Genomic DNA, 22046 nt, shown 5'->3' on the forward strand with positions numbered 1-22046 from the left:
ATCCTATTCTGCAGTCCTGTTTGCTTGTACCACTTACAATTAGCTTTTGACTATTCTCATGGAATTTTTATCCTTTTATCTAAAGCCAGATTTTAGTGTCAAGTTTGGTAAAACTGCTGCCTAGTGGAGCACCTGGTCTAGTGAAAGGTTTTACCACCATGGCCAGGGGTGGAACTGGATGGGGCAGAGCTGGGTGGGCTTTCAGGTCCCTCCCAACCCAAAGCCCTCTGGGCAGGCCCACAGGGAAGCAGCCGAGGGAGCTGCACCCAGCCCCTGCAGGCCAAGGCTGTGGCTCGGCCCCTGGTGATGGCCATGCCATGAAATTGGGATTGAGGTCCCTGCATTGAGGGGTGGGTGAACATTGCAGTACCTCACTGGGACAGCCAGCACTGCCCCAGGGTGTCAGCTTTGGGGGCAGGAGCTGGGGGACAGTGGCAGTGAAAAAGGGACACCCTGGTTTAACCCCTTCCCTTCTCCAGCCAGAGCCCAGCCGTGTGCTCAGCAGGGATCTGCTGCTCCCAGTCCCACAGCAAAGGGAAACAGCACCAGAGCATTCAGAGCTTTGCTCTTGAGGGGGTAGGAAAAATTCCTTCCCGGAAAGGGCTGCCCGGCCCTGGCACAGCTGCCCAGGGCAGGGCTGGAGCCCCCATCCCTGGGGTATTTCACAGCCCTGTGGATGTGGCACCTGGGGACATGGGGCAGTGCTGGCCATGGTGGGACTCCACGGGCTCACAGGGCTTTTCCAGCCTCACCCCTTCCATGGTTTCCAGCTCCTCAGGAGCATCACACCCTGTGTGGGCACTGAGTGCAGGTTACCAGGGCCTGGCTGAGCTTTGCTTGATGCTGTTTCCATGGAAGCATCTCCATTCCGTGTCAGGAAGTGACCAGCGGGAAAGGGGCAGGCAGAGGCCAAGAGCCTCACCAACCCCTGGAGGAAAAGGAATGAGGAAACTGAGTTCACCAGGAACCTTTTTATTTAAATATATAAAACACGGTATTTTGGCAAACATTCATTTTCTCATTAAATAAGGTAAAATCACGGAAGGGAAAGGCATTGCATCAGTAAAAACCAAGGAGAAGCCCCCCTGTGGTTCATGTGCCCAGGGCTGGGGTCAGGTGCAGATTGAGGTGGGACAGGAAAAGCCTGTAAGCGACAGCCTGCGGTAAGTGCAGCAGAGAACCTGGAGTAACTGCTGGGGTTTAATAAATGTCCTGGCAAAAGCAGCGTTTAGTAGGCACTAAATCCAAATTCTACCTCTGAACTAGGACAAACTGATGGAGTTTTACCCACGTGCTCATCTCTTCCCACTGTGTCTCAACACCTTACACTCCCACCGAAGTGAACTAAGCCACACCTACCAGAGGAAAGGCTGCCCGGGGCAGTGAGAGCCCCCGGGAATTCCCGGATCATCCCTAAGGCCGCTCCAGTCTGGGCTGCAGAGCAGGGACATTCCCACCACAGGCACGGGAGGGCGGGATGGACACGGCCCAGCACAGGGGCTGCAGAAAGCTGGGGCTGATTGAAACACGGAGCTGCTCTAATGCTCAGGTACTTCACTAAAAGCACTAAGGGACATCACAGCATCTGCACGTGCTCGTGGGGTTATCCAGCGGGGATTGATCCAGAAGGCTCTACGTGACACGGGAGCTCCAGCGTCTCCCTTCCCATTTTTAGACTAAACTAAAACAGGACACGGACAGGACACACACACGACGGCCACGACCAGCTCCCCTCCTTGCACCTCCTGCGCTCCAGCTGCGGCTGCTCCGCTCCAGCTCCACCCCCGGTGCCTCTAGAAGGTGCTGCTGGAGGCCGTGGTGGTCAGGCGCCTCCCGATGTAAATCCTGCAGCAGGTCAGAGCACACGGTCACAGCCCGGCTGTTTCAGTGCTGGGAATGCCCTCCGTGCCAGGCCCTGCCTCTGCAATTGCCGGCAGGAGCAGCACTGCCAGCTGCAGCCAAGCAGCAGGAACAGAACTGCCCCGGAGCCCAGCCCCGTGACTGCCCCTGGTCTGGTGCCCCTCCCAGCCCCAGGGCCCAGCACCTGCCCCACACTCCTGTGGAAAGGAAACATCCCCCATCCCTCCCAGGAGGGAATTAAAACATCTGCTGAGTAATTTAAAATAATATTAAATATTTTTAAATTTATGTCAGTGAAACTTTAAAATCTATTCAATATTAGCTTTTTGCTTTGCTGGTCTCCTAGTTGTGAGATTAGGAGTCTCATCTCCAGTGGAGCTAAGTGTTGTGTGACTACAGTTCCAGTGTAAAGAATTCCTCATTTCCCTGCCTCTTAATTGTTCTGAGAAATTCCCAAATGGAGAAAATCAGAAACTTCAACCATCCATCAATACCACAGGCAGGAAGCACTTCCTGAATAACCGTCTTGGACAAAGAGGGAATTGGGGATCAGAATCAGGCCTCAAAGAAAGCAGGTAAAAACCTTTTTTTTTTTTTGAACCTTACCCTAGTCCAATGGCCAGCAGGTGAGAGAGCAGCAGGGATGGGAGGAAAACCTTCAGGAACTCTGCAGAGAATATCCCCCCTTTCTTCATGACACTGGTGTTCCTCATGCTGAGCGTGGCTGTGCGCCGGGGGTGCTTGAAGAGGAACTCCCTGGATGTGGAGAAGGAAGGTGAGCTGTGTGCTCAGGCAGCAGCAGGAGAAGCTGCAGGAGCTCTCCAGCAGCTGGGGCAGCACTCACTTGGGCGGGATGTTCTCGGGCCGGCTGGACCAGTCCCAGATCCAATCCGCGTTCTTCCTCAGCAGCCGCTCCACCTCCCTCCTCCTCTCCAGGAAATCCTCCTCGGACTGCAAGCGAGACCAGCAGCACTGAGCAGGGCAGCTGGAGCTGCCAGAGCTCTGCCTGCACCCAGCACCACTGCCCAGCACTGACACTGAGCAGGGCAGCTGGAGCTGCCAGAGCTCTGCCTGCAGCCAGCACCACTGCCCAGCCCTGGCACCCCCGTTCCCAGCCCTTTCCATGCCCCTTCCAGGGAGTGTTCACATCCCAGACCAACAGCGGGAGCAGGGAGATCCATCCTCAGAGCGGGGTGAGAATGGCAAAGACCATATCCCATATCCAATATCCCATGTCCAATATCCCATATGTGCCCGAGACAAGACTGCCCTGGCAGTGAAATCCCAGAGCCAAGCATTTAATCCTTAGGCACAGTCCCAAAATATCCCCAGTTCCCAGCCCTGATGGGCACTGGCACAGGGATTGGACACTGGCACGGGGATTGCTGCCCTGTCCCAGCCCCGATGGACACTGGCACAGGCATTGCTGCCCTGTCCCAGCCCCAATGGACACTGGCACAGGGATTGGACACTGGCACAGGCATTGCTGCCCTGTCCCTGATGGACACTGGCACAGGCATTGCTGCCCTGTCCCAGCCCCAATGGCACTGGCACAGGGACTGCTGCCCTGTCCCTGATGTACACTGGCACAGGGATTGCTGCCCTGTCCCTGATGGACACTGGCACAGGCATTGCTGCCCTGCCCCAGCCCCGATGGCACTGGCACAGGCATTGCTGGCCAGGCTCAGAGCTGGCAGATGCCCCTGGCAGCCCGTGCCCAGCCCCTGGCAGGCAGCACTTCCATCCCTGGCCATCGTGGCAGGCCGGTGAGCCTGGCCAGGGGTGTGCTCACGGCAGAAGCCCCCCAGCCCCAGCTGTGGTGCAGTTACAGCACAAATGCTGAGTCAGGGCAGAGCTCCTGGCTCAGCTCAGCTCCATTCCACACAGCCCAGGCCCTGGGACAAAAATAGATCCTGCTCCCAGAATTCCACCAGCTCTGCATGCACACACACACACAGGATGGAAATAAAACTGTCCAGGCAGCTGGAATTCTCATGGCTTTCTAACTTGGGGTTATTTGTTCTCAAAGTCTAAATAATGATCTTTAAACAGCTGAAGGGTGTTTCTGACAATATAAAATAATAATTTCCACTAATAATTAACTTGCAGTACCACATTTAGCTAACCTAAAGCTGAGTCCTTGGAGTCTGGCAGGAGTTGTAGAAATGATGCAGAAAAATTCACCTCCTTGAAATACTTCCTTCCTCAAAATATTTTGTGAGTCATTTTTTTAATATTAAAAGCTAATTTATTACACTGGAGACTTCAGATTTCAGCCCGTCATCCTGCAATAAGCCCTGTATTGATTAAATATGGTCAATGTACATCATTTCCCCCACTCCTGTTGCAAATGTGTTTATTCATTTTCCTTGCAAGGTAAACAAACCTACAAAGTGAAATCAGAACAGGGAGTTTTCCAAAGCAGCACATATTCAGGTTTGGTATTAATTCTTAAAATACCTGGAATCAAAGCTATGGCAGGGCTTGGAAATTGTGTCTTTTTGGCTGCCATATTTAAGTGACTCTAGAAATTCTTGCTGCTGCCAAAATATCTTTTAAAATTCCTACTGAATTAGTGGAGGTGCATTTCAGCATTGGTGGGGGATGCAGGAAATGCACCCCATCAGCAGCCAAAGGGAGAGGGCAAATCCTTCTGAAAATTCTCAGTACAGATTGGAAAGACCAAACCAAAACATCCCCACGTGTCAGGAACAAACACAGCCAGGCTGGATCTGCCAGGGGTGCTGTGAGCTGTGCAAGTCTCTGCTTCAGCAGCTGCTGCTGCTCCTGCCCCAAGCACAGAGCTGCCCTGTCCCCCAGCACGGTGAGGACCTTACCTGGAAGCTGTTCTTCTCCCCACTGCTGTGGCTCTCTATCTCCAGAGCTCTGTGGCTGTCCTGGGGGGTCTGCGAGCGAGGAGGGCTGCACAGGACAGAGGCACCAGGAAAGGAGGAGGTGAGGTGTTCTGTGAGCCCTGGCAGCAGGGCACGCTGCCCAGGCGTGCCCCAGGCGTGCCCCAGGGGCTGCACGGGGCAGTGCTGCCACCCCAGGCACTGCTCTGACCCCAGCCCTCTGCCCACGCTGCTGGGGAGCCCTGGCACTTGCACAGAAACAACAGGCAGCAAATGAGGAGTGGCAGCAGGGCTTGGTTTGAACCCCCACCTGCCAGGCCATGTCCTGCTGTGGAGTTGAGTCCTGGAGTTTGGGCTTTTCCAAACACCATGTAGGCTGGAGAGCTCATAGCCCATCCAATGCAGCACATGCACTGATGGCACTGCCTGAGCACCTGGCTCAGGGCTGGGCTGCTCTGTGACCCCCTGCACATCTGCCCTGGCTTCCAGGCACACATGCACACACGTGTTCATATGGGAGCACACGCCAAACACACCCTGTGCACACCCGTGTTCACACAAAACACAGCCTGTGCACACCCGTGTTCACACAAACAGCACATGGCATTCACACACCCGTGCAGCATTCCTGTCTCTGCCTCTGGCACACCCTGGGGACCCCGTGGTGACCTGGCACAGCCCTGCTCACCTGTCGCAGTGGGAGCTCTCCCTGGAGCTGCTCCTGCCCGACTCGTGCTGGGCGTCCAGCAGGATCTTCTCCATGTCCCCGTTGTGGATGGACAGCGAGGCCGGCACCTGCTCCTGGCTGCCCGTGGACACGGAGCTGCTGCTGCCATTGCTGAAGTGCAGCTCCACCCAGGACCCTGCGGGCAGAAAGCAGCGCTGAGCACACGGCCTGGGGCTGCCAGTGACACTGCAGGGACACGGGCCAGCCCTGCTGCCCAGCTCATAAACAGCCCGGAATGCAAAGGGCAGGCAGCTGGGCCGGGAGGGCTCACAGGGCTGGGAGGCAGCTGCTCAGCAGTACGCTGTGTTTGTTTCTCTCTGCACACACAGATCTTGTAGGGTATGTTCAATTTTTATTGTTCAACATAGGTGGCAGTCAGGATAATCCCAAGGACTTTTGCTGCCAAAGTTCAGTTGTTCGTTTGTTGAAATGACTTTGGGCTCAGGGACTGTTTAGTGCAGCCTTTCTCCAGTGCCATTTGTAGGTGCTGCTGTTAAGCAACTGCGGGAGTGTGGCAAGGCTGTCATGGGTTTGCTGCTAGCAGTATATTTAACACGGTCACATGGCCTTTGTTTTCCTAAGGGAGGGAATAACAACTCCCTCCTGGGCAGGGACAGCTCACTGCAGGGCCGGGAGCTGCTCCCTCCCTATGGAATCCTGGAATGCTTTGGGTGGGAGGGACCCCAAATCCCCCCAGTGCCACCCTGCCATGGCAGGGACACCTCCCACTGTCCCAGGGTGTCCCAGTGTCCAGCCTGGCCTTGGGCACTGCCAGGGATCCAGGGGCAGCCACAGCTGCTCTGGGCACCTGTGCCAGGGCTGCCCACCCTGCCAGGGAACAACTCCCAATTCCCAATATCCCATCCAGCCCTGCCAGGGAACAATTCCCAATTCCCAATATCCCATCCAGCCCTGCCCCTGGCAGTGGGGTGTCCTGTCCCTCCAGCCCCCCAGGAATGAGCTCAGGGAACAGAAAATTCCCGAGTTACACCAGTGCCAGAGGAACCCCACTGTGGAGCAGATGTGGCCCAGCCCCAGCAGTGCCCAGGGAGCAGAGCAGCGAGGACAGGAGCAGGAGGGCAGTGGGAATTCCCTGGATTCTGGGCAGGGATGTCTAGGGAATCAGCAGGGAAAGGAGAGACAGGGCCAGAGGTGCTCGGGCTGCCCAGGGAACAAAGAGCAGGAGCAGCTGGAGCTGCAGGCTCCCTTCCCAGGCACCCAGCAGCACAGGAACCAGGTGGGGAGAAGCCAGAGCAGGGGTTCAGTGTGGAGCAGGAACGTCAGACCAGCAAAGATATCCCAGATATCCTGGCTGGGAGGAGACCCAGGGCTCCAAAACCAAATGGAACAGCACAAAGCCAAACTGCCTCGTGCATCAACAACACGAGTATCTCCATCCCAAATACACACACCTCCATCTGGACAGCCGAAGTACCACAAAACCTGCTGGATACAAACATTCCAGCCCACCGAGTTTGGAAGAGATGCTTTTCTTCCAATCCTCTTTTCCTTCACAGCTGGTTTGTTGTTGTTTGGGTTTGTTTGGGAATTTTCCCCTCCACGTGACAGGGCCTGGCATGTGGCAGGGAGCGTGTTCGGAGCCAGACAAACCCCTCCCTACCCTTTCCCCCCGAAACCTAGGGAAGCCCAAGTTGTTACCAAAGGACGATCACAACCACTAGAGCTCAAATTAAGACTTTATCTGCTGAACTCTTACTGGGTACAGCCCTGGGAATGCGGGATAAAGCAGGGAGAGGATTGGGATTGCAGCACCAGGGACAGAATACGTGGTTTACAATTTTCCGCTCCTTTCCCTCTCCCTTCTTTTCTTTCCCCTCCTGAGAGAAGGGCTGTGCTGGAGCACATGGAACCGGCTGTGATATCACCAGTTAAAGATAAAAGCAGCTGTTTTTATGAGGCTGGAAACACAAACAGACCGAAGCCCAGGAGAGGCGAAGCAGCCCGGCCAGACAAGTCTCGGGGATGGCCTCGGGACAGAGGGGTCTGTCACGATATCCCAGCCCAGGACACATGTGCGAGCACAGACCAGCACCGCAAAGCACAGGATCAGCGCTGGGAAGCGTAGTTTTCTTAAGATACAGCTTTCAACGCCGGGAATTAAGAAGCAGAATTCCGCAGAGCGATGAGGATGGCCCCTAAATCGCTACACCCCCGTGCCAGCCGCACTGTGTGTGGGATTTTCCCTTTCCCGGCCAATCCGGGGCTATCCAACACCCGATCCCCGCGACTGACCCAGCCCTGCTCACAGGCACCCCCACCGGGCCCGTTCCCCGGGACGCGGGGCGACGGACACGCACTGCGGCGCGCACATCGGCCACGGCAATCACCCAATATCGCGACACAGAAGGGCCGCGCGCGGGCCCGCCCGCAGCGCCCGGGCAGTGCCCCCCACAGCCCGCAGCGCGGTGCCAGCCCTGCGCGGCGCTGCCCGCGGCCTTACCCTGCAGGTTCTCCTCCTGAGGGCTCTGTCGCGACATGGCTGGCGGGCGGCCGGGCACGCACTGACCGCGCGCCGCCCGCCTCAGCGCACCGTGACCGCCCCGCTGACGTCAGCGCCGCGCCGCCCGCCCATTGGCCAGAGCGGCGGGGCGGGACGGGGCGGGGCAGAGATGGAGCGGGGGGCCGCGCGCTCCCTCAGCGCCCTCCGGGCCGCCATGATGGCGGGGAGGGAGCGGGGCCGGGCGGGGAAACGGGAGAGCGGGGATGGTTCCCGTGGGACATCATCCCTCAGAATATCATCATCCCGCCAGACATCATCCCTCATGGCTCCCGCTCTCTGGCCGCTGAGCGCTCCGCACGGCCCGCGGGCCTCTCGCGCAGCGCTTCAGAGTCACACGGGAAAGGCGGACACGGGGGGGTTTCAAAAGATACACGGAGACATTTCAAAGGATACACGGAGCGAGTTTCAAAGGATTCACGGAGGGGATTTCAAAGGATACACGGAGGGGGTTTCAAAGCAGACACGTCCACTTGCAAAGTCACAGCTTGCGGCCGCTAAGCCAGCCCCGACGGCGAATGATACATGGCCCTAAAATAGGTAATAATCACAGAATGGTTGGGTTGGAAAGGACCCACAAGCGTCATCGAGTGCAACTCTTAGGCCTGCACAAAACAGCCCCAAGAAAATTAATAAATAGTAATAAATAATAGATAATAAATATTTTGGTCTTTAATTGACGCGATGCCATCAGGGCTCTCGACAGCGGCAACCACTGAACTCGTGTTGTTATTTGAAAGCAGATACTGATTTACTGCTGGGACGTTGTAAGGACAAACGCATAAAACCTGATTTTATTTAGCCAAAGTATTAACTCAATTAAAACATGCAGGCTTTTCTGCCTTGTCTGGAATTGTTTTCACCTGCGCCTTTCTGCAGCCGAGTCACAAAGCCCCAGTGAAATACATCAGAAATTGCGTGTGAGTTGTAAATATTGCCTTATAACCGTCCCAGAAGGACAAGGCCGGGTGTTAGGGGTGTGGGCATGGCACTCTGTGTAGCCGGTGGATAAGGAGGGGCAATGGAGCGGTTCTGTTCCAGCAGGGAAGAGCCGTCCGTGGTAGGAGCAAAGGCCAGGTTTAACCGGGTAACGAGGGCCGGGATCCCGGTGCCTGCGCTCGGGGCCGCTCCCGCTCCTCCCGCGGAGCTCTGCTGCTCCCTGCTGCTCCCTGCTGCCGGCAGCCTCGGGCACGGGGCACCGGGCCGGGCACGGCAGCCTCCCTCCCTGGGCACGGGTACCGGGCAAGGCAGCCGCTCCCCGGGAAGGAGGTTCTGCCTCTGGGACCGGCTCCTCTCCTGCAGCCGGCCCTGCCTCGGCTGTGAGGAACGGGAGGCGCAGCAAGTTCTGGCTCCAGGATCTGCCCCTCTCCTGCAGGCAGCACTGCCTGGAACGGGGGGGCACAGCAGGTTCTGCCTCTGAGACCTGCTCCTCTCCTGCAGCCAGCCCTGCCTCGGCTGTGAGGAACAGGGAGCTCAGCACTGCAGGCACATAGCAAGGGCTGCCTGCCTGCCTCAGGAGGGATATGGGAATCACAGAATCCCGGAAGGGTTTGGGTTGGGAGGGACCTTAACTCAGTGCCACCCCTGCCATGGCAGGGACACCTCCCCCTGTCCCAGGTGCTCCCAGCCCCAATGTCCAGCCTGGCCTTGGTTGGCACTGCCAGGGATCCAGGGGCAGCCACAGCTGCTCTTGCATTGGTCATTGGGCAAATGCTTTTATTTTCATGTATAATATGATGGCAGAAACTTTTGGGTTATTGGCAGACACACACTGTGCTGTCATCAGGAGAAATTGTGAATTTTCCTGTTGTTGGATGAAGTCTTTGAAAGGTTATTGGTTTGTTGCACTGCGATCCTCTGCGCAGCTGGGACTCGCCCTAACCTTATTTACTTGCATGTCACAGACCAATCATGTATTGACTAATTCCCTTCAAGCCACAAACAGTGACCATCTCCTCCACAGAATAACAAAGGCATTGATTTGGGTATGGAGTCACACTTGCTGCTCAGACAGCTTCAACTTTGTGTTTGGTTTTCAGCCTCTGGGCTGGGCCTGAAACGAGGGCTCAGCCCAGCTGTGAGGGATGGGTATTTCAGGCATTGCTTGTAAGAAGTTGCTTGTAATCCCAAACCCGTGATACACTTGCATTAGTTTAGAAATGGATAATATTTGCTGACATTTCTTTGGTTTCTTACTAATAAAAATCAAAGTAATCCACCCACTTCCTTGCAGTACAATGTGAGACAGTGGGAATTTCAGGACTGATTTGGGAAAATGTGCCTACAGCTCCTGCCAGGAGGGCACAGCTGAGGGGGTCGGGCTGTGCTCCAGGGAACAGGGACAGGAGCAGAGGGAACAGCCTCAGGCTGGGCCAGGGGGCTCAGGGCGGGCACAGCAGGAATTGCCCTATGGAAAGGGGGCTCAGGCACTGCCCAGGGAGGGTTGCAGTGCCCATCCCTGCAGGTGGCACCTGGAGCTGGCACTCAGGGCTGGGGACAGGGTGGGCATGGGCACAGCTGGGACTCCAGGGCTGGGAGGGCTTTTCCAACCCAAATGATTTGGTGATTCCGTGACTGTTGCTGTCCTGTGCAGACACAGGCTCAAACCCCACTGGAATCTGAGCACTCCCTGTCTGCATCCCACCGAGGGTTGGTCATTAACCTCCCTGGCTGCCTCTGGAAATCCAGCCGTGTGTGTTTCATGCTGAGCATTTCTGGGAACCAGGTTCATCATTAACCACACAGCTGCTCTTGCATCCTTTCCAGCCCACTGCTGCTCACCCAGGCTGCTGATGTGGGACAGTGCAAGGTGTCCCTGCCCACCACGGGTGGAACACCATGAGCCTTAAGGTCCCTTGCAGCCCAAACCCTTGTGAGATTTGCTGGTTCTCTGATTTCATTCTATTTGGAGAGTTAATAAAAGCCTGTGTGTGGTGTGGCCGCTGCCGTGGCAGGGCTGTGCTGTCCTGGGCCATTGTCACACTCCTCAGCAATCCCCACAGCTCTGTGTGACCGTGTTCACAGGGATCTGAGGATGAGGGAAGAGACGAGGATCTGGCTCCATGTTTCACGAGGCTGATTTCTTATTTTATGATATATATTACATTAAAACTATACGAAAAGAATAGAAGAAAAGGTTTCATCAGAAGGCTGGCTAAGAATTGAATGGCAAAGAATGATAACAAAGGTTTGTGGCTTGGCTCTCTGTCCGAGCCAGCTGACTGTGATTGGCCATTAATTAGAAACAACCACACCAGACCAATCCCAGCTGCACCTGTTGCATCCCACAGCAGCAGATAACCATTGTTTGCATTTTGTTCCTGAGGCCTCCCAGCTTCCCAGGAGGAAAACTCCTAAGGAAAGGATTTTTCATAAAAGGTGTCTGTGACACTCTCTGTGCCGTTCTGTGGTGGCTGCAGAGGGGCATTGATGCTGCCTGACCTGAGCTCGGTGTCACAGGGAGCTCACAACCTGTGCTGGCACAGCTGGACAGGGCACAAACCAGGGCTTAAACCAAGCCCAGAGCGCTGCTGGTTTGCTTTCAGCCTCACAATGGAAGAAACTGACCACTTCCAGCGTGAATCAGAAAAGCAGAGCATGACAATGCCTTCAGCTCTTCTTTACTTCCTAACTTCAGGTTTTTAAAGCCCGTTCCCGTTTGTGTGCAGCTCAGCCCATGGGAGCTGCCAGAGGAATGCCCCTCCTGAGCGCTTGCCAGCTGAAAAACAAACCCCCATTCTCTGAGTGATGCAAACCGCTGCTGGGCTCTTGTGCAGGTCACTTACAGCACTGCCTGCGACGTGACTTGTTTTGCTTACAAACTCCCACAAAGTGTTGCAATTCAGCTCTAAAAATAGAAACCAGTTTCATTTGTCCCAGAGCCGTTGTTGTCACAGCTCCCAGAGGCACAGCCAGCCCTGCTGTCTCCAAGTGCCACTACAGGTCCCTTTGGCAAAGGGTAATTGAGCCACCGAGAGGGAACAGGCAGGGGAACACAGCGCTGGGATCCACAAAAACAGGAACAAGTTTCTAAGGAATCTGGTCAGCAGTCATGTGTTTGTTGTCCTGCACAGTTGTGAGCTTTGGATGGAGGGAAAATGAAGATTTTCTATGCAAAGTTCCAGATACACAGCTGTTGTTAAAGAGAGGAAAAACCCCAGACCCTCCTTTCTAAGACAGAAACTGTGTTCCAGGGTAGTTTTCTGCTTCCCAGCCCTGCACTCAGGTCACTCTGTCATTCCTGTCAGGAGTTCATGGACATGCACTGGAACAGCTCCCAGTCTTCTTCCCAGTCTTCACTATTTCTCATGTCAGGAAAACACAAAACCAAACAAATATGTCCTATATCCTATTTTCTTGTAGAGAAATTTGTGGTGTGGGGCTGTTGGAAGTATCTTGTACCCAAAGGCATTTCCTTTATGCATATTTGTGATTAGTTTCTGATGGAAAGGGGAATTTTCAGTGAGTGACTGTTGACTATGGATATTTCCTCAGGTATGAGGAGCAGTGGGATACAGCACACTGGGGGTTACAGACCTGCTTTTTATCCATGTGTTTTAGTCCTCAGATCAAACCTTGCAACAACACCTGCCTTTTCCACCCTCCAGCACTGCCAGCTCACTGCAGAGCACGCTGGCACCCGGGAATGCCGTTCCTGTAGGGGATACACCCAGTTCCTGCCCTGCACTTCCACAGGGGTGGGCATCCATGGGACATGGACTGAGTCCAGAGTCCTCTGCTCTGGAGCCAGCCTGGGACACCTGGGGGGGCTCACCTGGGCAGGAGCAGCTCCAGGCAGAGCTCAGAGCCCCTGGCAGGGCCTGAAGGGGCTCCAGGAGAGCTGCAGAGGGACTGGGGACAGGGATGGAGGGACAGGACACAGGGAATGGCTCCCAGTGCCAGAGGGCAGGGATGGGTGGGAGATTGGGAATTGGGAATTGTTCCTGGCAGGGCTGGGTGGGATATTGGGAATTGGGAATTGTTCCTGGCAGGGCTGGGTGGGAGATTGGGAATTGGGAATTGTTCCTGGCAGGGCTGGATGGGATATTGGGAATTGGGAATTGTTCCCTGCAGGGCTGGGTGGGATATTGGGAATTGGGAATTGTTCCCTGCAGGGCTGGGTGGGATATTGGGAATTGGGAATTGTTCCCTGGCAGGGTGGGCAGCCCTGGCACAGGTGCCCAGAGCAGCTGTGGCTGCCCCTGGATCCCTGGCAGTGCCCAAGGCCAGGCTGGACACTGGGGCTGGAGCACCTGGGACAGTGGGAGGTGTCCCTGCCATGGCTGGGGTGGCACTGGGGGGATTTGGGGTCCCTTCCAACCCAGAAGAGCCCATGATTCCATGAGTCTAGAACTTGATCCCATCCCTATTGCCAGGAGCAAGTACAAAGCCTGGCAGCTGTTTTTAAATCCAAGTGTCCTTCAATCCCCCCCTGCCCTTTCCAGCAAGGCAGGAGGAGCAGCTCCGTGTGGGCTCCAGCTGCGCTGGATGCAGAGCTTTGGCTTCCTCAAGGAGCTGGGAATGCCCACGCTGGCCAGAGCATGGGGCCTGAGCGCTCTGGGACAGCAGCCTCGGCTGGCTGGGAAGGGACAGCCACGGAACGGGGGAACGGAGGGTCTGGAGCGGGAGCGGGGCTGATCTGGGCATGGGAGGGATGGGAGGGCTCTGGAGCTGGTCTGGGGATGGGAGGGACGGATGGGAGGGCTCTGGAGCTGATCCCGGCAGGCAGGGATGGATGGGAGGGCTCTGGAGCAGCAGCGCTGCTGATCTCGGGATGGGAGGGCTCTGGAGCTGATCTCGCAGGCAGGAAGGGATGGGAGGGCTCTGGAGCGGGAGCCGTGCTGATCTCGGGATGGGAGGGCTCTGGAGCAGCAGCGCTGCTGACGTGCTGCCGGAGCTGCAGTGCCTCCGCAATGGCTGAGCCTGCCGGCGCTGAGCGCATCCCGCAGCCTGCCGGGGAAACCTGTCCTTAACTCCTCCGACTGCTCGCATCCGCGCTCGGCTACCTGGTGAGCACATTTCACTCTACGCTTGGGGGATTTGTAGCATTTTTTGGTTTATTTTCCTTCTCCGTCCTCTCGGTGCTTCCCTGGACCAATCGATGCATCACTCCTCATCTGGTCCCACTGTTTAGAGGACAGAGAGGGAAAATAGAAGCATCTGCAGCAGGGATGAGATTTTTTTTTTTTAGCCTTTTGCGGTGGGAATCGTAAAAATCTCTTTAAATGTGACAGCACGAGCAGCCTACAGGTTTTATCTGGAGTGCACTGCAGGCAGGGACTCCCTCGGTGTGCAGCTACTGAGGTTTCTGCCTACCTGTGCTCCTTAATTAGCATCTACCTGTGCTCACTAATGAGTGCCTAACTATGCTCCTTAATTAGTGCCTGCCTGTGGTTATTAATCAGTGCTTACCTGTGCAATGTATCTGTAAATATGGACATAAAGTGTGATAGACAGACTGATAAATAGATAGATTTGCTGCACATGACCCATCTGCTGCCTGAAGGCTTTGCGGGCTCCATTTTCAGGTGTGCTGTTTGGCATTGTGTCTGAGGCTGTTTCCCGTGCTCCCTCCGGGGTGGTGGTACCATGGCTGTGATGTGCAGAGCTGTGTGTGATAACCATGTCTGATGTGCAGAGCTGTGTGTGATAACCATGGCTCCGATGTGCAGAGCTGTGCTCTCGGTGCCAGGAGGGGATGGCTCTGCCTGGCACTGGGGCCCAGCTGCACCTTCCTGCTCCGTCTGCTCCTCAGCATCTTATGGAGCCTCTGTCCGTGTGATGCAGTTGAAATGCCAGGCTCAGAGATTGCTGCTGAGCCTCCTCTGCAGCTGGAGGTGTTGGTGTTTGGGGTAATACACGCCCTGGTGAATTGCTGTGACAATAATCTGTGTCTGTGCTCACCCAGGAGCTGATTCGGGCATTTCCTGTTAGCTGAACTCTGTGCACGGCATGTCTCAGAACTGCTTCCATGGCAATGCTGTGCTCAGAGGAGAGCAGGCTCCCCATCCCTGGCAGTGCCCAAACTCCCTCCCATGGCAATCCTGTCCATAGGAGAGCAGGCTCCCCATCCCTGGCAGTGCCCAAACTCCCTCCCATGGCAATCCTGTCCATAGGAGAGCAGTCTCCCCATCCCTGGCAGTGCCCAAACTCCCTCCCATGGCAATCCTGTCCACAGGAGAGCAGGCTCCCCATCCCTGCTTCCCATGGCAATCCTGTCCATAGGAGAGCAGGCTCCCCATCCCTGCTTCCCATGGCAATCCTGTCCATAGGAGAGCAGTCTCCCCATCCCTGCTTCCCATGGCAATCCTGTCCATAGGAGAGCAGGCTCCCCATCCCTGGCAGTGCCCGAGGCCAGGCTGGCAGGGCCCTGGAGCACCTGACACAGCGTGACATTGGTGTCCCTGTCCATGGTAGGAGTGCTTTAAGGTCCCTCACAACCCAAACCATTCTGGACTTTTGATTCTATTCTGTGCTATTTAATCTAACAAAAAGAATGGTCTTTTATTTTTCTTCCTAGCTGCTTGCTCTCTCAGTCCTTTTAAATGAGATTTATCTCATCCAGATTCCTTTTCCTTTCAGTTCATGGGATGCCTCTAGTGACACTGCTAAAAACGGAGGCAGAGATTAGAAAACACATTGGAGTCCCGTTGACTTTTGCCTGTTATTTCACACATTGTGTGTGATACAGCCAGAGAAATGTGTGTAGCACAAAATAATAATTTCCTGGCAGGAAAGACTCACAGCTGCCAGCCTGGGCTCTCTCTCTGGACATGCAGCATCCTTAACCTGCCACCCCTCTGCACCTGGGCTCCTCTCTCTGTGTAAGGGCTCACTGGGTGCTTAATACGTGCTGAAAACTGAACGTTTCTCAGGGCAGATTACTTTACTTTGCAGTGCAATTTCTGCCTGGTTTGCATTGCCTCTTGGCGGCCTCCTGACCCATAACCCCTCGTTCTTCACCTGCAAATGCCAGACTGGTGGGAGTTTTGGTGTTTGCAGTGGTGATTAAGAGGGCAGTGGGACCAGTAGGAGGCCACAGGAAAGTGCATTTGTCACCAGGGCCCTGATGGAGAAAATAACACCTCACTTGAATAGGCTTTAAAGAATGTGCTGAAGGCTCACGGGTTGTCTTGACAAATACCAGTCTGGGATGTATTTGTGGAACTGTGTGCCTGTAAATCCCTCCCTTGGTATGTGCTCGGTTGTCAACACCTCCCACGTGGTGAAGTTTCACCAAGTTTCCCAGTGCACTGTCAGTTTACATGAAGAGTAAAACTTTGCTTTTTTTTCCTTAAAATGCATCTCTAAAATATTACTTTTTATTGCAGATGGCTTGAATTCAAAGTAGCATCAGCAAATGCATGTTAACAAGTGAAGGCCTTTAAATAATGATCTTTAACATTTTCCCCTAAAACTTGTGTTCTCAGCTTGTCACCTTCTGTGCTGCAGCTCTTCATGTATGATCAGGAACAGAGGCTTGGCTTAAATGGAAAAATGATTTCAAAAGCAAGTCCTAAAAATTTTACACATCCTGATTGACTGGGATGTAGGATTTGAACCCATCCAAGCACTCTGGGAGCGAGACTCTAACAGCACTGAGCAATTTTAAGACACATAAAAACATTTTTATGAGTATATTTTATGGTAAAAGCAGACAAATACTAGCCAATACTTCAGCAATCCAAACGAAATCACTCATGGGATCCTGTTTGTTTGCCCAGAGTGGGCCAGGAGCAGGCACCCGCATGCAGAGAGAAGTGAGCTCCCTTCTCCCAGAGCACTGGGTGCTGGCTGCTGTAGTGGCAAAGTGCTCATCCATTTCCAGCATCATTTCACTGGAAAGATAATTCCTGATTTTCCTTTGCCACCACAGCCCAACGTGCCGTGCCCAAACAAAGCCCCGAAGGTCTCAGAGTTGGACAGAATTGTGTAGAAGTGACCCTGATGGGGAATGACACGGTGGCAGATTTTTGAGAATCCCCTCATTGCCGTGCAGACCCGCAGCTCCTTGCAGGCACACGTGAGCAGGGTCTGTTATTCACTGCTGCTGTGGAATCCAGATGAGGGTTCCATGGATTTCATGTGTGGAGCACAGGCACTGCCTGAGGACACACAGCTGGGAAAGGCTTGGGAGATGTCTGGGGGATGAGTGGGTGTCCTCAAACACACAGCCAGCAGCAGGGTGTGCAGCCCTGGCTGTGCTTAAATCCAGCAGAGATCCTGGAGCTATTGCATGGGTGCTGTGGTCGCTGACCTTGACAAGGTCAGTGCCACCAGGGACTCTTTAAAGGGTCACTTCAGGCTGCAGAAAGTGGCTTTGCTGTGCCCTCAGCTCACGTTCCAGGCTGTGCTGTCCCTGTTGGTGGTTCCAGCTCAGCTGCCCCAGCCTGCAGCCCCTCCCTGGGCACTGGAAGGGAATCCCATCAGGTGTTATTCCCTCAGGACATGCTCAGGTGTAGCAGGAGTTAAAGGAGATGCTGCTTGCTGGTGCCCCTTGTTACCTGTCACTCACCCAGCACCTGACCTGCTTCCAGCCTCAGGGAGCTCTGCCAGGCAGCACTGCCCAGACAAAGGCCATTTTTTGCTTTCTTTGGTCAGGATTTTTTTTTTTTTAATTTCCCTCTTGCTAAAATATCAGTGTGTGCCCTAGGACTGACATGGCTTTGGCCTGATGAGGTTTTACAACCACAAATCGAGTAACAAAACATAGTGGAGAAGCAAGGGATGCAGCAAATAGGATATATTGTGGGTATGAAGAGGAATGCAAAGCCAGGAATGCTTCAAGCCTTCCTAGAGCTGTGCTGCAGGAATAAGAGGTGGGAATGGATGCTGAGACAGGAAAAGCAGGGGCACAGAGATGGAGACAGTCGCCAAGGCTGCTGTCAGAGTTAGCATCAGGAGCAGGAGCAGACAAAGATAAACATGGTCTTTCCCCTCAAAAGTGTTTTTGGTGGTTTGGGAGTTTGGGGGGAGTGGGATGGGTGGTTTACTGTGGGAGCAGTAACAGTTCCATGAGGGGAACAAGTTGTTGGTTAACTCGGTGTTCTGCATAAACATGTGAGACCAAGAGAAATAAATGCTCTGCTGAAAATATTGTTGCTGTTGTTTAAAAATAAGCCAGTCAACAACTGAATTTGAGACTGAGGAGCATTACCCGGGCAGGAACGTCTCCTCTCCTGCTTGTGTTCCCGTGTCAGTCAGCACAGGGCATCGGGGAGTGAGCAGACGTAGCTGCAGGCAGGGATGTCTGCACAGGCAGGGATGTACTCACACATCCCTGGGGTTATTAATTGATGTGGTGCTGTTGTGAGGGCCTCCAGGACCCAGTGAGAGATGAGAATTGACCCCAAGTTCTCAGAAGGACTATATTAATTATATTTTATTATGTTATGTTTGTTATGTTATGTTTGTTGTGTATATTCTAAGACTATGCTAAAGGAAGAGAAAGGATACATCAGAAGGCTAGGTAAGAATGATAAAAAAAACTCGTGACAGATGCAGAGAACCCAACACAGCTGGCTGTGATTGGTCATTAATTAAAAACAATTCACATGCTGGGTAAACAATTCTTCAAATCACATTCTAAGGGAGAAAATCATGGAGAAGCTGAAGCTTCCCAGCTTCCCAGGAGAAGAAATCCTGGCAAAGGGGTTTTTCAGAAAATATCACAGTGACACGTCCCCAAACTGGGAGTGAAGGGCAGGCAGCAAAGAGCCAAGGGCTTGTTAAAACAACAGCTTTGGGATGGAATTTGGAGGTGCTGTTGTACACCTGCACTCAGAGGCTCAGTCCCTGCTGAGCCCTGGCTGTAGCCAGGTGCAGCTTTGGGACAGGTTTGGAGGTGCTGTTGTACACCTGCACTCTGAGGCTCTGGTGATCCCTGGTGAGCCCTGGCTGTGAGCAGGTGCAGCTTTGGGATGGAATTTGGAGGTGCTGTTGTACACCTGCACTCTGAGGCTCTGGTGAGCCCTGGCTGTGGGCAGGTGCAGCTTTGGGACAGGGTTTGGGGTGCTGTTGTACACCTGCACTCTGAGGCTCTGGTGGTTCAGTCCCTGGTGAGCCCTGGCTGTGAGCAGGGTGCTCTCCCCGAGGGGTGCTGTACTTGTGGCTTCAGGATGTTATTCCGTGGCTGCTTATTTCATATTAATGACACTCATCTGTCTGAAGTAACATGTGTGCCAACTCAGGGCCTTCCACTTTCCCTGCAGTTCTGAATTCCAAGCTTGCCTCACAGAGTAAAATTTTCTGAGATTATTTTCATGTTCTTTATCACCCAGATCAGCTTTGTTACATCTAAACTGGGGCCATCAGCCATGCAGCCTGGCAGGAGCCGTTTGTTAGGCCAGCTGTTATTTCATTGCTGCTGTGCTCCCATGCCCACGCCCAGTGCTGGGTCTGCCCTGTGTCCTGCCCACTGCTGCCAATGAAGTGCCCTGAGCCTCAGGAATGTGCAGCGCACACCTGGCAGGGCCACGCTTTCCCCTGGGGACCACAGCCCTGTGTCATTGGCTCTGCAGCCCCCCAGGTCCCTGAGTCCCACCCTGCCTTAGTGCAGTGAGCTCTGGAACCAGCCTGCCCTCAGAAATGTGCCACTGTCAATGTGCCACTGTCTCAGTTGTTGTCTCCTCGTGAGCAGAGGGCTGGGAAGGTGCTCAGAGAGAAAATCTCTCTGTGAAATGCCACATTTGGCATCCCTGCAGCACCTCTTCAGAAAGCCTCATTTGGATCCTGAAATATTGGTAATATTCTTGCTGGGATATGGGATTTGTTTTGGTTTTTTTAAAAAAATGCAACACATCGACTTTGAAGATGAAGCATAAAAATTATTTTTAGCATTTGATGCTAAGTCATCAGAGATGATAAAGGAGAAAGAGCAACATTTATAGCTCCCTTCTCTTTGGCAACAGCAGAAAAACCCCATCCTCCTTCCTGGCTGAGTAAGGAGCTTCCCTCAAAATTGACCCCAAATCCCCCCAGTGCCACCCCAGCCATGGCAGGGACACCTCCCACTGTCCCAGGGTGTCCCAATGTCCAGCCTGGCCTTGGGCACTGCCAGGGATCCAGGGGCAGCCACAGCTGCTCTGGGCACCTGTGCCAGGGCTGCCCACCCTGCCAGGGAACAATTCCCAATTCCCAATCTCCCATCCAGCCCTGCCAGGAACAATTCCCAATATCCCACCCAGCCCTGCCAGGGAACAATTCCCAATTCCCAATCTCCCACCCATCCCTGCCCTCTGGCACTGGGAGCCATTCCCCGTGTCCTGTCCCTCCATCCCTGTCCCCAGTCCCTCTGCAGCTCTCCTGGAGCCCCTTCAGGCCCTGCCAGGGGCTCTGAGCTCTCCCTGGAGCTGCTCCTGCCCAGGTGAGCCCCCCCAGGTGTCCCAGCCTCGCTCCAGAGGGGCTCCAGTCGCAAAACAGGGCTTTAAAATTCTTGATTTTAATTAAACACAAGTGCTTCTAAAAATTCAAATGCCACTCTGAAACATTTCAGTTTCATTTTTGACAGCATCTCAATTTCTCATCTTCATGTTCTGACTAAAATGAAGAAATAAATCCATCACCAAAAAATGCTCCAGGAAGCAAAGTTCACCCCAGCAGCTGTGTGGGGTGGTGGGGTCCCCATCCCTGGAGGTGTCCCAGGAACTCTGGAGGTGACACTCAGAGCTCTGGGCTGGGGACAAGGTGGGCACAGCTGGGACTCCATGGGTTTGGACTCCTTTTCCAGGCTGAACAATCCTGTGATGCTGTGTGTGAGACAGTGCCCTGTGCCTGCAGCCTGAGGGCTCGCTGGAAGCTCAGTCCCTGCTCTGCAGCAGTTTTTGCCCTTTTCTCGCAGGAGGGCAAAAGGCAGAGGAGCAGCAGCTTCGGCCTCCATGGCAACAGCAGCGGCTCCAGCCGTGCCTGGGGAAGCTGCTCCTGAGCATGGTTTGTTTTCAAAACCTGCTTGGCACCAGCCCGTTTGCCAGCAAAGCAAGTCGTGTTTTCAGTAATGCAGTGAGGAGAGGGACGTGTTCAGCTCCAAACAGGGCATTTCCCTTCCATCCCCTCTGGTTTATATCCTGCAGTAAATGGGCACAGGGCAGGGCAGACTCTGAGCACTGAAATACCCAGTTCAGCCCCAAAAAGGGCATTTCCCTTCCATCCCCTCTGGTTTAAATCCTGCACTAAAGGGAGCAGGGCAGGGCAGACTCTGAGCACTGAAATCCCCAGTTCAGCCCCAAAAAGGGCATTTCACTTCCATCCCCTCTGGTTTAAATCCTGCACTAAAGGGAGCAGGGCAGGGCAGACTCTGAGCACTGAAATCCCCAGTTCAGCCCCAAAAAGGGCATTTCACTTCCATCCCCTCCAGTTTATTTCCTACTCTGCTGGAAGGTCCCCAGCCCATGGCATGGGTTGGAAGTGTCCAACCAAGGGCAGGTTGGACATTCTGCCTGCGATGGTGGAGGTGTCCCTGCCATGGTGGGTGGGGTGAGAGGAGCTTTGAGCTCCTTTTCAACCCAAACCAACGTGGGATTTTAAGGATATAACACACACAGGGATCAGACTGCTGAAGGAAATGGCTGAGTTTGAGATGGAGAGGCTACAGCCTTTCTGGGGGGAGACAATCTCCCCCTCCCAGAGGTGTGTAATGAGGGGCAGCCTCCCCTCCCAGGTGCTGGTGTGTCTGGGGCAGTAATTACAGGTCTGTAATTAGGGGCAGTAATTACAGGTCTGTAATTAGGGGCAGTGTGCTGGATTCTGGCCTGGGGGGTCGGGGCTGGTGCCCCCTTCCCTTTGAAGTGCAGGGAGCTGCTGTGAGCAGCAGCTCTGGCCGCAGGAGCACAGCCAGCCCTGCTCTGCTGGGGCTTTGGAGGCTCTTTTAAATTGGGATTCTCTTGTGCTTCAGGCTAATATTGATTTTTTTCTTTTCTGGTTTTATTATTTTTTTATTGAAGTTCACCTCATGTCTCCTGCATGACATGAAAATTTCATTCTTCTGCTTTCTTACTCATTCACTCATTGAATCCATTCTAAAACTATCAAGTGCACCTTGTATTTCTGTTTTTAAAGAAGATGCTGTTCATAGGTTCACACCTGCAAGCTGTAC

At 54.0% G+C, this 22046-nt stretch overlaps 1 protein-coding gene across 1 annotated transcript; it reads right to left on the minus strand.

The window, feature by feature from the left end:
- Positions 1–966: 966 nt before the first annotated feature.
- Positions 967–7991, minus strand: BNIP3 (BCL2 interacting protein 3). The gene is made up of 6 exons (XM_058810517.1): positions 7901–7991; positions 5401–5575; positions 4698–4782; positions 2705–2811; positions 2467–2616; positions 967–1845 (listed from the first exon to the last, which is right to left on the minus strand). The coding sequence occupies exons 1-6, from the start codon at positions 7935–7937 to the stop codon at positions 1794–1796; spliced, it is 606 nt and encodes a 201-aa protein (XP_058666500.1). The 5' UTR covers positions 7938–7991; the 3' UTR covers positions 967–1793.
- Between the last annotated feature and the right edge of the window lie 14055 nt (positions 7992–22046).

Source organism: Ammospiza caudacuta, chromosome 9 (assembly GCF_027887145.1).
Source record: "Ammospiza caudacuta isolate bAmmCau1 chromosome 9, bAmmCau1.pri, whole genome shotgun sequence".
Classification (NCBI taxonomy): Eukaryota; Metazoa; Chordata; class Aves; order Passeriformes; family Passerellidae; genus Ammospiza; species Ammospiza caudacuta.